This window comes from Ceratotherium simum, chromosome 3 (genome assembly GCF_057802395.1).
Source record: "Ceratotherium simum simum isolate JZ-2026a chromosome 3, ASM5780239v1, whole genome shotgun sequence".
NCBI lineage: Eukaryota > Metazoa > Chordata > Mammalia > Perissodactyla > Rhinocerotidae > Ceratotherium > Ceratotherium simum.
In genome coordinates this window covers 38542351-38556571 of record NC_141902.1, presented here as the reverse complement: position 1 = coordinate 38556571, position 14221 = coordinate 38542351, and the positions used below count along the sequence as shown (strand labels likewise).

The window sequence follows — 14221 nt, the reverse complement described above, 5'->3', positions numbered from 1 at the left end:
CTTGCTTCTTAGTTTTACATGTGCCACAAGATATCACTGAGAACAATTCATTTACCAAAAATAGCACACAAGCATAGTCTCTTTCATTAAACTTAGGTTTCTTCCCCTGCAAAGATACTATACATGAAACCTCTACTATTCCCTCCCTCATTGATCCTTATACTTAATGTCCAATACACCCACTTTTTCTGGATAGGAAACTTTCTTAACTTCTCCCTATTCCCACCTTTCCCCCTTGATCAATTACCTAGATATCTTCTTGCTCTAAAATTAGCGCATGTCTCTCCTTATAACAAACCACCCATTAAACTTCTAACTCAGTTGTTCTTGACCAGTTTTGTGTCCTAGCAAATCTGAGGTGACCAACATACTTCTTTCTACTTGTATACATTGCTCACTAATGACAATAAACAATAAAAGAGGGACCGGCCTGGTGGCGTAGCAGTTAAGTGCGCACGCTCCACTTCGGCAGCCCGGGGTTTGCAGGTTCGGATCCTGGGCACGCACCGATGCACTGCTTGTCAAGCCATGCTGTGGTGGCGTCCCACATAAAGCAGAGGAAGATGGGCACAGGACCAATCTTCCTCGGCAAAAAGAGGAGAATTGGCATCGGATGTTAGCTCAGGGCTGATCTTCCTCACAATAAAAAAATAAATAAATAAATAAAAGAGGTGGGAGGGGAGAAGGGTTGAAAGGTGTATTTGAAAAGACTCCAGCGTAGCTTCTGGTACAGGTAGGTTCCATCTGACTGAGAACTGCCAATTTAACAACCAAATTTCTAAAAGGCTAGTCTGTAGGTAATAAGGATATAAAAGCCCTAGCAGAAATTAGAAGACATAACAAATTATGTCAGTATGTGGTTTTTACCTACAGAGATGTATGAATATTCATTATGAGACAGCAAAAAAAGCAAGAGCCTCTGTCTCAAACTTTATATTCTAAAGATTTCTCAGAAGTCCCCTATCCATTCTAAAATATCTCTATGGCAGCCATAAATCTGAGTGCACAGTAAAACCACTGAGTTCTCCAGTGGTTGGTAGGATTTTTTAAAAAAGATTTTCTTAATCTTTCTGAACAATTTGCTTAATTGTCCAAAATAATGAAATATTCACCCTAAGTTTGAGATGCTCTGTGCTAAGTAGCCTGGGCCAAAGAGTGATAAAGCAGGCCTAAGAACAGGCACCTTTCAGAATGGCTCTGATATTGAGGCTGCTCTTCCAAGCAAGGGCGTGGGGGTAAGGAGACTGAAGTAGAGCTGCAAGAAGCTTGTGGGCCTGGGGGGCTGAGACCTGGAGGCAGTAGCAGGAGCCAAGAACCCTGCGGGGGGAAAGTTACTCAAAGCCTCACTCCCCACTGGGCAGGATGCAGCTTGCCTGTCAGCTTTCTCTCCACTAAGTGCATAAGTAGTGGGTAGTATCCTAAGGCGAGGACTTCTAGACTTGGTTAAGTAGCTGCAAGTGACAAAGGGAACCCTAAGCTATAAAGGTTTTTACGGATGCTGGGTTTACTCCAGCACAAGTTGTGGGCTCTTCTAAAGCTGCAGAGGTGACACACACTCTGTCCTCCTGGTAGAAGCAGCTAAAAAGGATGAAGGGAATCCCTACAGTTACTGCATACTTAGGACTCTGATTTAACGATAGGAATATGGAGAACAAAATACTTTAAAGGATAGTTATTGCTTGTATCTTAAGAAATTGCAAAGACCATCAACATGTTGTAAGGTATTCCAGACACAACACGGATTCAAACTTAATAGAATGTTGGAGGGTAAACCCACAGCTGCTGACTTCTGAAACACGAAAAAAAAGTAGTTGATGTATGAATAGTGGGAAAGGGATTGTTTACGATTTTCCTGTATTGTCTATGCATCAAAAAACAGAAAAATGGAAAAACCAAACAAATAAGCAAATTAATTCCTAGAGCCCACTGCTTTTCTAACAGATTGGGTTATTTTATTAATGTAAGAGGAATTAAGGTTCCTCCACTAAAAATAAATGAAACAAAAGAATAAAACTCACATATTCACTGCCTCACGCTGTGGAAAGCAATTTTAGATCTACTAAATTATTTAAGATTAAGAGAACATCACTACAGTCAATCAGAATGCAATCATTCCTAATTTGCATATGCAGGGCACTGGTAAATACTGTTCTAGCTGTTAACTAAATTTCATTATAATAAAAAACATTTTTTACTTTAGTGGAACTTTAAAACAAAATAAATACATTGTTAAAAATATTTTCCTAGACTGCAGAGTAAGAGATTAAACAGAAAGGTGATATCCAGCCTCTCTCTAGGAAATTACTAAGGGAAAAAAAGTATTTTAAATCCAATGAGGAACATGTAGGAGCGCTTCGAAGACCCTTCCCCTCATCTCTCTCTTCCAGTTAAGGTTCTGATCTAGGGCCTTTATTGGTGGTGGGCAGTTTGGGAAAGTCATCTTGGATTAAACAATGAACAGCTGGATTTTCCTCCTTAAAAGTTAATACCATCACTCCGAGGGATGTTGATTCAATCTCCCTAAAGAAAGCTTCTTGTCTTGCTGAAAGTATTTCCCACGAAAATATGGCCTTCTTGATAGTTTTTTTTCTAACATGAAAGTGGGATTAAAAAGATGAGAAAAAGATAAAGAAAAGAGATGATGACTAACAGATTGCGCCCCTTCATCTACCGTAGGGCTGAAAACGAGACTAAAGAATGTCCTGCAGAGACACTCACTAGGTAACTAGCAGTACAAGGAACATGACAACCTGAGAGTTTTTCTTACACAATTTTATTTCCTTAAGAAGTTCCCATAAATCTTAGGCTATAGGTCTCAGTTCAAGAAAAAGAGGCCATCAGGAGTCACCAACTCAGGGACCCTCAAATACCCATCAGCCCCAGGGGCTTAGCCCCTCCACACCCACCTCATCATCACTGTCGGACGTCTCAGAGTCTGAGGAGGCTGCAGGCTGACTCACAGGCGGCTCCTTCTCCTCAGAGTCACTGCGCTTCCGCTTTGCCAGGGACAAGAGCTCCTAATAGGGCAGGAGTAGTTACATGAGTTTTGTTCAATAGAGAAGAAATATGCAAGAATCATAATATGCCCACCTCCCTAGATCTCTTCTAACTTCTTTGTGCTTTCGATTGAAGGACATCATCATGAGAATTTTTATCACATGAACAGACCGACTGCCAGTATTCCTAAGTGCTAAAGAAATGTTTTCAAAATCTGTCCCCCCTCCATTTCAGATATACATTCCCCCTAATGGAAATGTATATCTGAAATGCAAAAGGGACTAGAAAACTGAACTGGAGGCTACTTCCAAATTGTCACCACTTCCTCTATAAGCTACAGAAGCACTGATTCTCAGGAATTGATATGAGATGAACCATGATTACAAAGGTAATTTGCTCACTGTTAACTAGTATAGCTAACAAATACTCTGAGTATCTTTTTACCGTGATTCATGGTAAAATTGGCATTTGTGGGACTGTTCTGAATAAGCTGACAAACTACAAGTTTCTGAGGTCATTTTTTATTTTGAATGCTTAAACTAGGGGAAAAAAAAAGTATATTTCCAGTGGTTAATCTAGGGTCTGACAACAACCAGTAAATGTGCTGGCCACTACATCAGAATCCTAATTTGACAACCCCAGTATTCCCATTCACCACCTCTGTCTTGTCCCGGTGAGTTAAGACAGATTAGAGGGAGAGGGAGATGCCATGAAGTAAGTCAGGGCAACAACCAGGATTTGCTCTCCCACACGGTTCCCCTCTCCTGTTACTTCTCCCCAGCTCAGTCCAGTTACTCAAAAACGCAACCAAAGGATACTTCCTCTGGTTCTTGCTCCCTGCTAATATCAATACCGGTCCACAATTACACCATACTTACTAGATGTCAGATACTTTCCGAAGCATCTACCATTTAATCTTGACAACAAGCTTAAGGTAAGTATTGTTATCATCTCCATTTAAAGACAAACTAAGGAGCAGGAGAGTTTAAGTAACTTACCCAAGGTAACACAGCTAGTATATGATAGAGCCAGGATTCAAACCAGGGCAGAGAGAATCCTAGCTCCTAATTCAGTCATGGTTTACTAGTCTAAAAGGTTTTCCATTCTGCCAAAAAAGAGAAAAATACAACTAATAAATACTGGTAGTATTATTCCTTGATGATAATGGTGCTATACAACTCCTAGGTCAAGTGCCAAGACATATTTTAAAATAATAGACTGCTACAAAGTTATCTGTTTTCTTCTTCCAGTCTCTTTCTATTTTAGGAGTATACCCTCCTTGGCCAGAATGAGAAAATGACCTTCTCAGATTAACAGCTGACATGTTCTCCTCTTCATAAGCAGTCATGAAATGTTACTCTTCTCATTTCATTAGAGAGAGCTAGCACACCAACTTCCTGAAAAGGCTGAATATCATAAGAACACTCTACTTTCTCATACCAAAACAGTAACTCCTATTGACCAAATGCAAATTACAGCAATATTTGTGTGTTCATGGTCTTTTTAAAACTTGGGGTGTAATTTACATACAGTACCTTTTATCCTTTCTTATGTACATACAGCTCTATGAGTTTGACAAATATGTACATAGTTTAACCACTCCCACAATCAAGATATAGGACAGTTCCATCATCCCCCCAACTATTGTTGTAATTTGCATTTATTCAATAGGAATTACCATTTGGGTATGAAAAAGTAGAGTGTTCTTATGATTTTCAGCCTTTTCAGGAAGTTGATGCTCTTCATTTCCCTCTCCTCATCCCCTGGCAAGCACAGACCTGTTTTCTGTCCCTATAGATCTGCCTATCGTAGAATATCATATAAATGGAATCATACAGCATGCAGCCTTTTGAGTGTGGCTTCTTTACTTAGCACAATGCATTTGACATTCATCCATGTTGCAGCACGTATCAGTAGCTTGTTCCTTTTTATTGTTAAGTAGTATTCCATTGCATGGATGTACCACACTTTGTTTATTCATTTACCAGTTGAAAAACATTTGGGTTGTTTCCATTGGGGGAGATTAGATGTTCATGTACAGGTTTTTGTGTAAACATAAGTTTTTATTTCACTTGGGTAAATACCTAGGAGTGGGATTGCTGGGTTATACGGTAACTTGTGTATGCTCTTTACTATTATCTTTTTTTCCACATTACCTTAATGCAAATTTATGAAATTCAGGAAGATTTCTGGTAAGTAATCTCTTTCCTGACCTTTTGAGGTTCACAAATGCACTAGAATTCTGTTTCAATACCCACTCATTCTAATAGGGTTTTGGATATGCTATCAACCAAATTTCTTCCCTGAAACATTAATTATTACAAGCAGTAGACATTCACTAAAAGTTACTGTAACTAAAGTGTTAAGATGTTAGTACTGCCTTCCTGTTAAAGAGGTTCCATTCTATACTAAAAACCTAACAACTGGCTCTCCTTCATCAACAAACAATTGCATCTGATTGACACAGTTCCTCTTCTATGACATTCAACACCATATTAACAATAGTATGGAGACAGCAAAGACCTTAACAATGTGAAAGATACCCTTTCCACAAGCTGAGAACTATACAGGAGGTTACCAGTAGAACTCATGGCAAGGCTACTCTTTATAGATAAGTCCTTTAATATTCTATTGAGGCTCACAAGTACGGCTGAACAGACCAACGTGCAATGGAAAGGTCTTTCCAACAGTGCACACATGAAGAGACCATGAGATATGCTACCTGCAGGGGTTGATTTATTCAACACCCGTACTCAAAAAAGCCAATCTAAAACTGATTCACGCACAGGGGGTGGTCCATCTGCGGCTCTCTCCTGCCAGCCCACTTCACTGTGCCACGCTGGTTGAGACAACGTTTCTGTGTGTCCAGTGGTTCTCTTCACCATGGTCCCTGTATTTCACCTCATCCAACAAAAACCTTCCCTACTTATCCCGGCATTCATCTAGGGGAATGGCAGTGTGGGGTGCCAGCATGGTATATCAAATTTAAGCTGAACTAAAGATCTGCTTAAAGTAATGCCAATGCCCAACATACTACAGGAATGGCTGTGTAGGGCACCATATCTGGTTTCTAGAGCAGTTTCATTCTATCATTGCTTAAAAGCTATATTTAACATTAAACCAGACTGCCAAAACTGAGACCCTACAATAAAGCAAGTCTAATTGTACTAAGTAATGTTAATTAAAATAGTATTCTTCTGGTTAAGATTATAATTCTAATCCACCAATATGTGAAGACTCATAATCCTTAAGATTTAAGCCCCCTAGCCCATCATTCACAAAAAGTGTACTTTTTTGATGTCATGTCAGGATCAACGTGTAACAAAGCAACTTAGCTCCCTCTTACTTACTTAAAGGAAATTAAATCTCATCTCTTTAATCAGATCTCCCATGATCATATGACAGTGGGATACATATTCTGCACCCCAGAAAAGGAAAAGAAAAGCCTATATGGATAAACCTCAGAAGTTTTTATAGCTAATTAGCATGTTGAGCTCTTTTTCACTTATTCATTCAAAAATATAGCTAATGTAAGTAATTACTACCAGCTAGGGTGACCAAACATCCTGGTTTTCTCAGGACTATCCTGGTTTTAGCACAGAAAGTCCTGAATTCTGGGAAACTCCTCAGTTCCAGGCAAACCAGGACAGATGGTTACCCTTCTACCAGCACCTATTATGTACTCATAGCACCTATCAAGCCTTCGGTAGATAGTCATGAAGAAAAGATACATAGTCCTTCACCTCATGGAATTTAAAATCAAGTGAGGGAGACAGACAATAAACAAGTAAAGAAATAATTAATTATATCTATGATAAGTGCTAAGACGGAGGTGAATCAAGCAAATGGGAACCTAACCGCAATAGGGTGATCAGGGGAGGCAATGGCATTTAGGCTGAGACTAGAAACTCTAGGGGAAGAAAGAGGGGTGCAGTTTTCTGGACAGAGGTCTCCAGATGGAATAGCTAAGGCCCTGAAGCTGGCAACAACTTGACTTAGTCAAAGAACTGAAAGAGAACCAACCAGTGTGACTGGAGCTTAGCAGGCAAGCGGGAAAATGGAATGCGGTAGGCTAGAAGTAAAAAGAAACCAGATCATTCAGAGGTTTATAAAGCAGGATCAGGAGCACGGATCTTATCTGAAGGCAGTGGGGAGCCATCAAATGGTTTCAAGCAGGGGAGGAACCATCCCTCGAGGGTTTTAAAGAGCACTCTGACTGACGGGAACAGACTAGAGGGGCCAGGGTGGAAGCACGGAGAGGAGTCAGAAGGAATCCACAGCAGCGTCATCACAGTGTATGGTGACCTGGACAAGGTAAGTAGCCACAGGGACAGAGAGAAGTGGGAGGACTTGAGAGATGTTGAGGAAGGAGTAGTAATTCACAGAGGTTTAAATTTGAGATGTTAATTACTATTCTTTCTTTCATATCAAACTTGTTGGTAGAGGAACATGATTCCAACAGTGGACATTGGTTACTTTACAGAAGTAAGGAACAGAGCCAGGGAAGTATTTCTGTTTTGTTGGAACTATTTCAACAAGCTATTTTTATAATAAAAAAACAAAAGAAAACAAATCAAAACAACGAACATACACACAAAAACCCTTCTGAAGTAATAATTCCAAAGTGGCAGCAGAACAATCCTTTACGTTTCACATGATTGGCACTAAATGTGGCAACTTTCTCTTAAAATTGCCAGTAAAGTAATTATAATTGTAGATAAAATACTAAATTATATAAATGTCCACAATGTCATAGAACTGACAAAATGAAATCAGTTTTAAACCCATTCAAAATAAAAAGTACTACAAGTTAAAAAACAAAATTCTACTATTGTTACTTGTTTTTACTTAGCTCCCTCTCCTGATATACCTAATATACTTTTTTTTTTTTTGCTGAGGAAGATTTGCCCTGAGCTAACATCTGTGCCCATCTTTCTCTATTTTGTATGTGGGTTGCTGCCACAGCATGGCGCAAGTGGTGTAGGTCTGCACCCAGGAATCAAACACAGGCCGCTGAAACAGAGCACGCCAAACTTAACCACTAGGCCACAGGGCTGGCCCCTAATATACTTTTTAGTTAAAGCACATTTCTACCCATTAGAGAAGGGCTATCAGTATTACAGTAGAGGGGCTGGAGCAAGAACTCTCAAATTGAGTGTCCTTTATCTCTAATATAGTAATCCTACTATAACAAGAAAAGTTAGAAAACTTTCCACTGTGGATATGCCGAGTAGTATTTGTTTATTCAATAAAGATCTATTAAGTGCCTACTCCGTCGGGCAGGCATTATTTTCAACTACCTACTTGACATCCTACTTGGGTATCTCATGGACAACTTTAAACTCAACACATCCAAGACTGAACTCATGCTCTTCATCTCTAAACCTGATCTGCCTCCAGGGCTCCCCGTCTCATGCCAGAACCTCCTCTTCCTCACCCCAACATCTAATCAGTCATCAAGTCCTCTCAGTTTTATAACCTGAATTTTATGCCCAATAGAATCTTTCTGTCATCTCTATAACTACCATGTCTGTTCAAGTTGGCATGCAGTCAACAAATACTGACGGGGTGCCTGTGGCAGACCTGGCACTGTGCTAGGCGCAGGAATACTACGGGGAACTAATAGCCTTGGCCTCCTGAAGCTTCCATTCTAGCGGAAATTATGCTCTCCACCACCTCACACCTGGACTCCTCTATGTGCCACCTAACTGGTGCCACTTCTCCAGATTACTCTCCACATAGCAGCCTGAGCAAGCTTTTTAAAAGACAAATCTGAACACTTCTTCCAGCCTAAAATCCTTCAATGGCTTCTCATTACCCTCAGAATAAAGTCCAGAGTCCCTAACATTGCCATCACGGCCCTGCCAGTGGTTTTAAAACTTCTTCTTTTTAACCCCAGCCCACATAAATTATAAATTATACCTTATGACCCAGCATACACGTACATGCATATACGTGAAACAAATTTCACGAAACTTAACTTTACTGATCCTTACTGACACACTTGATGTTTTCTATTCGATTCAATTTCATTTTCATTTTTAAGGCTAGTTGTGATCCACTAAACTGGCTTTTCTATCCTCAAAGGGTGCAAACAGAGACTCCTCTGTAGCTTTGTCTGTACCACTCTCTCTCCAACTAGGTATATTCCAGTCACTCTGCGATTCTTTCAGTTTCATGAGGGTGCTCGGTCCTTCCTGCCTCAACGCTTTTGTACCGGCTGGTCTCTCAACCATGAACACTCAACATGTCCATGTCCTCTTCAGTCTCCTAATCTCCTCTTCCCTAACACATATTCCAGGTCTCGGGTTAAATGTCACTCTCACCAGGCTAGTATAGGGTTCCTGGTCATACTCTCACAGTATCCTTGCTCTTCCTTCACAGCCTGTAGTGCAGTTGTAAGGAAATAACTCTCTCCCTGACTCCCTCTCCCCACCCGCCCCCAATCTCCTCAAAGGTGGCAACTGCTTCCATTTTGTTTACCAAATAGCCCTAGTGCCCAGCACGGTCTAACACATTTGTTGAAAGATAAACCATCTCTGACCTTGGGAACCTTATAGTCTAGGAAGGGAGCAATAAGTACACCAACAGAACCTGTGTGTCAAAAGATGGGTTTTGAATTTTTCCTAAAAGCCTCTCTGTTAATGTTCCCATGGGACTCAATCTTCTGGGGACTATTTCTAAAGAAAACCCGAGTGAAATTAGCAAATCAAGCAGATGCAACATTATGACACAAATCAAGAACTTCACAAGTTAACACTGACACTGCTTACAAGTTCATCCTAGATTTCAAATTCTGCTCTAACGTAAAGAAGACTGTCTTAATGAGAAGCACAATTTTTAAATTTCCCAAGTTTTACAGGGAAAGTTTATGAAAAGATACTTTATAACAATGATATTTGTAACATATAATGTCTAAAAATAACCCCTAGAAAATACTTAAGGGGCCTATTCTTTCAAAGACAAATTTAATTATTGTTATTTCAAGTAAGGTAAGCAGAGAAAAACAGGACATGACAACATAATCACCATTTTAAAGAAGAAAGGAAATTATGAAATAAAGCATCCCAGTACGCGTGTAGCTCAATTTTTTTTCTTGAGAAAGGCAGAGTAAAGTTTTTATAAATACTGAGTTCTATTGATCTGAATAGAGAACTCTGATTCCTTTATTATCTTGGATGCATTTCATTTTATAGGACCCAGTGCATAAATATTATTCCATAAAGAGTGACACACATTATCTCCATGGAGGTGCATGATGAGCTAAAAGGCCTCAAATTCTGTTATTTTTTTCCTAGAGGCACCAAACACAAGTATCTTCATGATTTGCAATTTTAAAATGTTGAAGAAAGGGTGTGGCAACATAAAAAAATAAAGTCACTATCAGGTCACATGTGAAAAGAAATCCTACAAATTCTCAAAGTCTGCGTTTTAAAAACCTTTGAAAGTTAAAACAAATTTTAAAATACTCTGATTCAGTTACTACATACCTCTTCCCATCAAGAAGAAAGGAAAAAAAGAAACAGGCCTCAGTACAAAGCATCCCAACAATTCAAATAGCTTCAGAGATTTAGAAGAACCAGCCAGCAGCTATGCCACCTTAAACATCTCTGTTAAGTTCCTTCAGTTACACATGCACACACAATGGCCAAGACAGGAAGCTATTTTTCTCAACCACTCAGAGTGTCTTACTAAAAAGATTAACTTGCATACAGACAGTGGTCTTGATTAACATAAATAAGTACCTCGGCTGTACCTGGTAAAAATGCAGAGTCGAGGGCTCTATCCCCTGAGGGTCTGATTCAGTAGGTCTGGGATGGGAGCCCCTGCAAAGTACATTTTAAATAAGCAACCTAGGCAGCTTCTGACATAGGTGTCCTCCTCCCCCCACCAGGAAAAACCAGCATAGAAGGCTCATCTGCCTCACCTTCAGTAAGGACTAAGTTGGAGATAATAATTCTGACATGATGGCTTAGACTCCTATCTGGAAAACCCAGGGACAAAGGACCTACTTACTGTGTTCCACTCTCACATTAGACACTGAGAGATTTGTCATGGTTTGTTCTTTTCCGCAAAGACCATATACTAGACAGCAAATATGATGTTATACTCACAATGAAGACCCAGAACTAGATGGAGCAGCAGCCCAAGGCATCTTGGTCAGAAAAGGCTCAGAATTCATTAATTTTTTTCTGAAGATTCATAAAGACCCCCAAACCCGGCTGACTTTGAACTTCTCCTAAAGGTTTCTGGTGAAAACTTGTAGAGGGCAGAGATCTTTCTCTTTCATTCCTCTGAGAGCCTGGCACAGTGCAGACCGATAGAACAGACCGATAGATAGAAGGCAGTGGTGCCTCTGTTAGGATGTGCAGGGAAAGGGAATTTTGATCTGGTTTCCATCTGATAAAAGAATGCCAATGAGTGGTTGAAGAGGAGGAAGCTGAAATTGCTGTTAAAATATATTAGGTATTACTTACAAATTTCATGCTAATTTCTTTTTACAAAAAGATAGAATTAGGTTTAAAGTTGCAATCCCTTCCAGTTCCCACTTTGGCAAAGCTCTGTGTGGATCAGGTAAAATCTCTCTACCACAAAGGGAAGCTCTCAATTCATTTCATTTGTTAGAATTCTGTGGAAAATCACTAAGGACAGAATAATTTGCAGCTTAGTTCATTTATCATCAGAACAGATGTCTTGAGAGCGCTCTACCAAGGAAGCCCCCCTAATAATCTTTTAAATTGATGTAACAATTTCATCTAAGGTATTCAATATACTTTACCAACACGAATTCTAGCAACATGGAAAATGGCCATGAAACATCATTCTCATTTTGCAATATGAAAAATTAAAAGACTAACAGATTAAGTTGGTATAGTAGAAAGAGTATAGGCCTTGCAATCCTGCAGATTTGGGTTCCAATTCCAACTTGACCACTTACGAGTTGTGTCAATCTAGGTAAGTTACTTCTTCACCCTCCATTTTCCTCATATGTAAAATGGGAAAATGATATCAACTTCACCATAATTTGAAAACTTGACAATGTAAATAAAGCACTTGATTAAGGTGACTAGTTCACCCCTGGCACTATGTAAATGGTAACTGATGTTATCGGAAATAGATACATTTCTAGATCAGAAAATAGTTAAAAAAAAAAAAAGGTTCTAATTCCCCTAAGTGCCAGTCTAAAATTATCAACCAAACTTTTAAAGTCAAGAATATATTTTTGATACTTTTGTAAATTTCAGGAGGCTTTCAGTGAGAACATTTTCGACTTACCTTTCAATTCCTATCACAAAACAAAGTTTCTATTCCTTTGACCGTTCTCCACAGGCCCCACTACTTCACCTCCATAACCATTTTCAAAACAGCCTTCTTTTCTTCAACACATCTCCAGTTCCTCCTTCTTAAAAGTCCTCCCCTTTCACGCCCTAATATTTTAGTCCTGAGACCTCTGGCTTAATACAAAGGACCTCCAAGAAGCCATTTATACAAAAGCTTTAATTTGCAAGTGCTTGTACCAACATGAATTCTTACAAATACTTGATCCTTACAACAACCCAATTAGATGCACAGGCTGATGCTGTATCTAGACTTCACAGTTACAACCAAAGATAACATAGCTAGAAAACAGCACAGCCCAGCCTAGAACTCAAAATTTCAGATTCTAAGTTCAGTACTCTCTCTACTCAACTTATAAAGCTACTACTTCTTGCATATTCTTTCTTTATATCATTTGTTCACAAAACATGAGGGAAAACCCTCTTTGTTATCTCCTAGTATCACCAGAGCACTGCTACAAAGGAAAGATTTCTCCCTACAGTATTTTCTGGAGTATATATACAGTTCAAGCAACCCCAAGACACTGAAACCAAAAGTTACTTTCAACAGTTCCCGCACAATCCTCAAGTAAAAAAGAATTCTGGGATACTGCACGAAAGAGGCCTCGGCCAAAGTCCCTCTATGCCTCCCTATATATTTTCTCCACTTCTGCCCTCGTTCCTCCTCCCAAGACTTTTCTTCAGCCTGACATCTCAACGGGGACCTTTCTCAACCACAAACGACCCTAGTTGCCAAACAGATTCGTGCCCACAGCAAAATCTTCCTCGCCAAGCACGGCAGAGGTTCCCTGGAACATTTACGAGTGTCCCTGCTCTTCGTCCACATCCCTTGTCTGAAAAACTTTCATCTTCTAGAGTCCGCACCTTCTCGGCACCACCCCCCCACCCCCCACCACCGCCCCACGCTCACCCTTGCACCTCGTCCAAAACCTCCTAGCCTCCCGGGTTGGCGGGCGATACTTCCTATCTCCCCGGGCCCGGATCGCCTGGTCTACAGCCCGCCGCCCCGATCTGGCCCGGGCAGATCGCGGACCCCTCCTGTCTCCCGAACCCGAGGCCCACCAGCCCAGTCCCTGCCCCGCCTCCCCGCCCAAGGCGCCAAGTCCTCGGGGGCTCCGTCTCCAGGCCCCGACTGGACTCAGAGGGCCCTGGGCGCTGCGGGGAGGACAGGTAGGAGGCGGTAGCGGCGGTCCGGGCACGGGGCGAGCCGGACGCTCGGGCTAGGAGGCCCCGGGCCCGGCCGGCTCCCAGCTCCTGTGGCCCGGACTCAGCCCTCCCGCTCCGCCAGCCCGCGCCTCCGCGGCCTGCCCTCACCTGATCCAGGTTCTCGTCGCTGCCGCTGTCCTCCGTGTCCGAGTCGATCACGACGCGGCCTTTCCGCTTCTTTACCATCGTCGTCCCCCGGCTGCCACGCCGGACGCCGCCCGGACTCCCCTCTTGCCCGCCTGCCAGTGGGACCGCCACTGCCGCCACCGCCACCACCACCGCTCGACCCACACAAAGGCGACCGCGCATGCGCGCTCCGCTCCGCCCCTGGCCCCGCCTCCCGCTCGGCGCACGCCGTTCGCCGGCGCCCGGCGCCACGCCCTGCCACGCCCCCGACGCAGCGTGGGAGGCGGGGTCCCTCACCAGGCTGGGTTCCCGGCAGCCTTACCCGGCGCGGGCCCCTGGAAATATTGGGTGTGTTGCTGCTTCGGGGCTGAAGCTCTGTGTGCTGCCCATCTGTCGTGGACTGGAGCCGCAAGCATCTGGGTTCTCTCCGAGGAGCCTTTCAACTGTCTGAAACTATCAAAGTGTCGAGGGCGACGTCAGGGGCCGCCCGCCTGGAAGACACAAGTCGCCGGGACCATGCCGCGGGCACCCGTTGGGAGATGAAGTTTGCCTAC

The 14221-nt window shown here is 42.0% G+C and overlaps 1 protein-coding gene across 3 annotated transcripts in view; it reads right to left on the bottom strand.

The window, feature by feature from the left end:
- The window catches only part of RTF1 (RTF1 homolog, Paf1/RNA polymerase II complex component), a 43958-nt gene extending 30093 nt beyond the window's left edge, over positions 1-13865 (bottom strand). Inside the window, exons 1-4 of one of the 3 annotated variants that reach the window (XM_087425422.1) lie at positions 13650-13760; positions 10754-10823; positions 3996-4102; positions 2907-3017 (exon numbers count right to left, since the gene is read on the bottom strand). Coding sequence is in view for 1 of the 3 variants with exons in the window: in XM_004421442.3 (XP_004421499.1) it covers positions 2907-3017; positions 13650-13850 (312 nt within the window). In the remaining 2 variants the exon portion in view is untranslated. Of the gene's footprint in view, positions 1-2906; positions 3018-3995; positions 4103-10753; positions 10824-13649 lie in introns of all 3 variants that reach the window. The other 2 variants (XM_087425429.1, XM_004421442.3) reach the window with 2 other exon arrangements.
- Between the last annotated feature and the right edge of the window lie 356 nt (positions 13866-14221).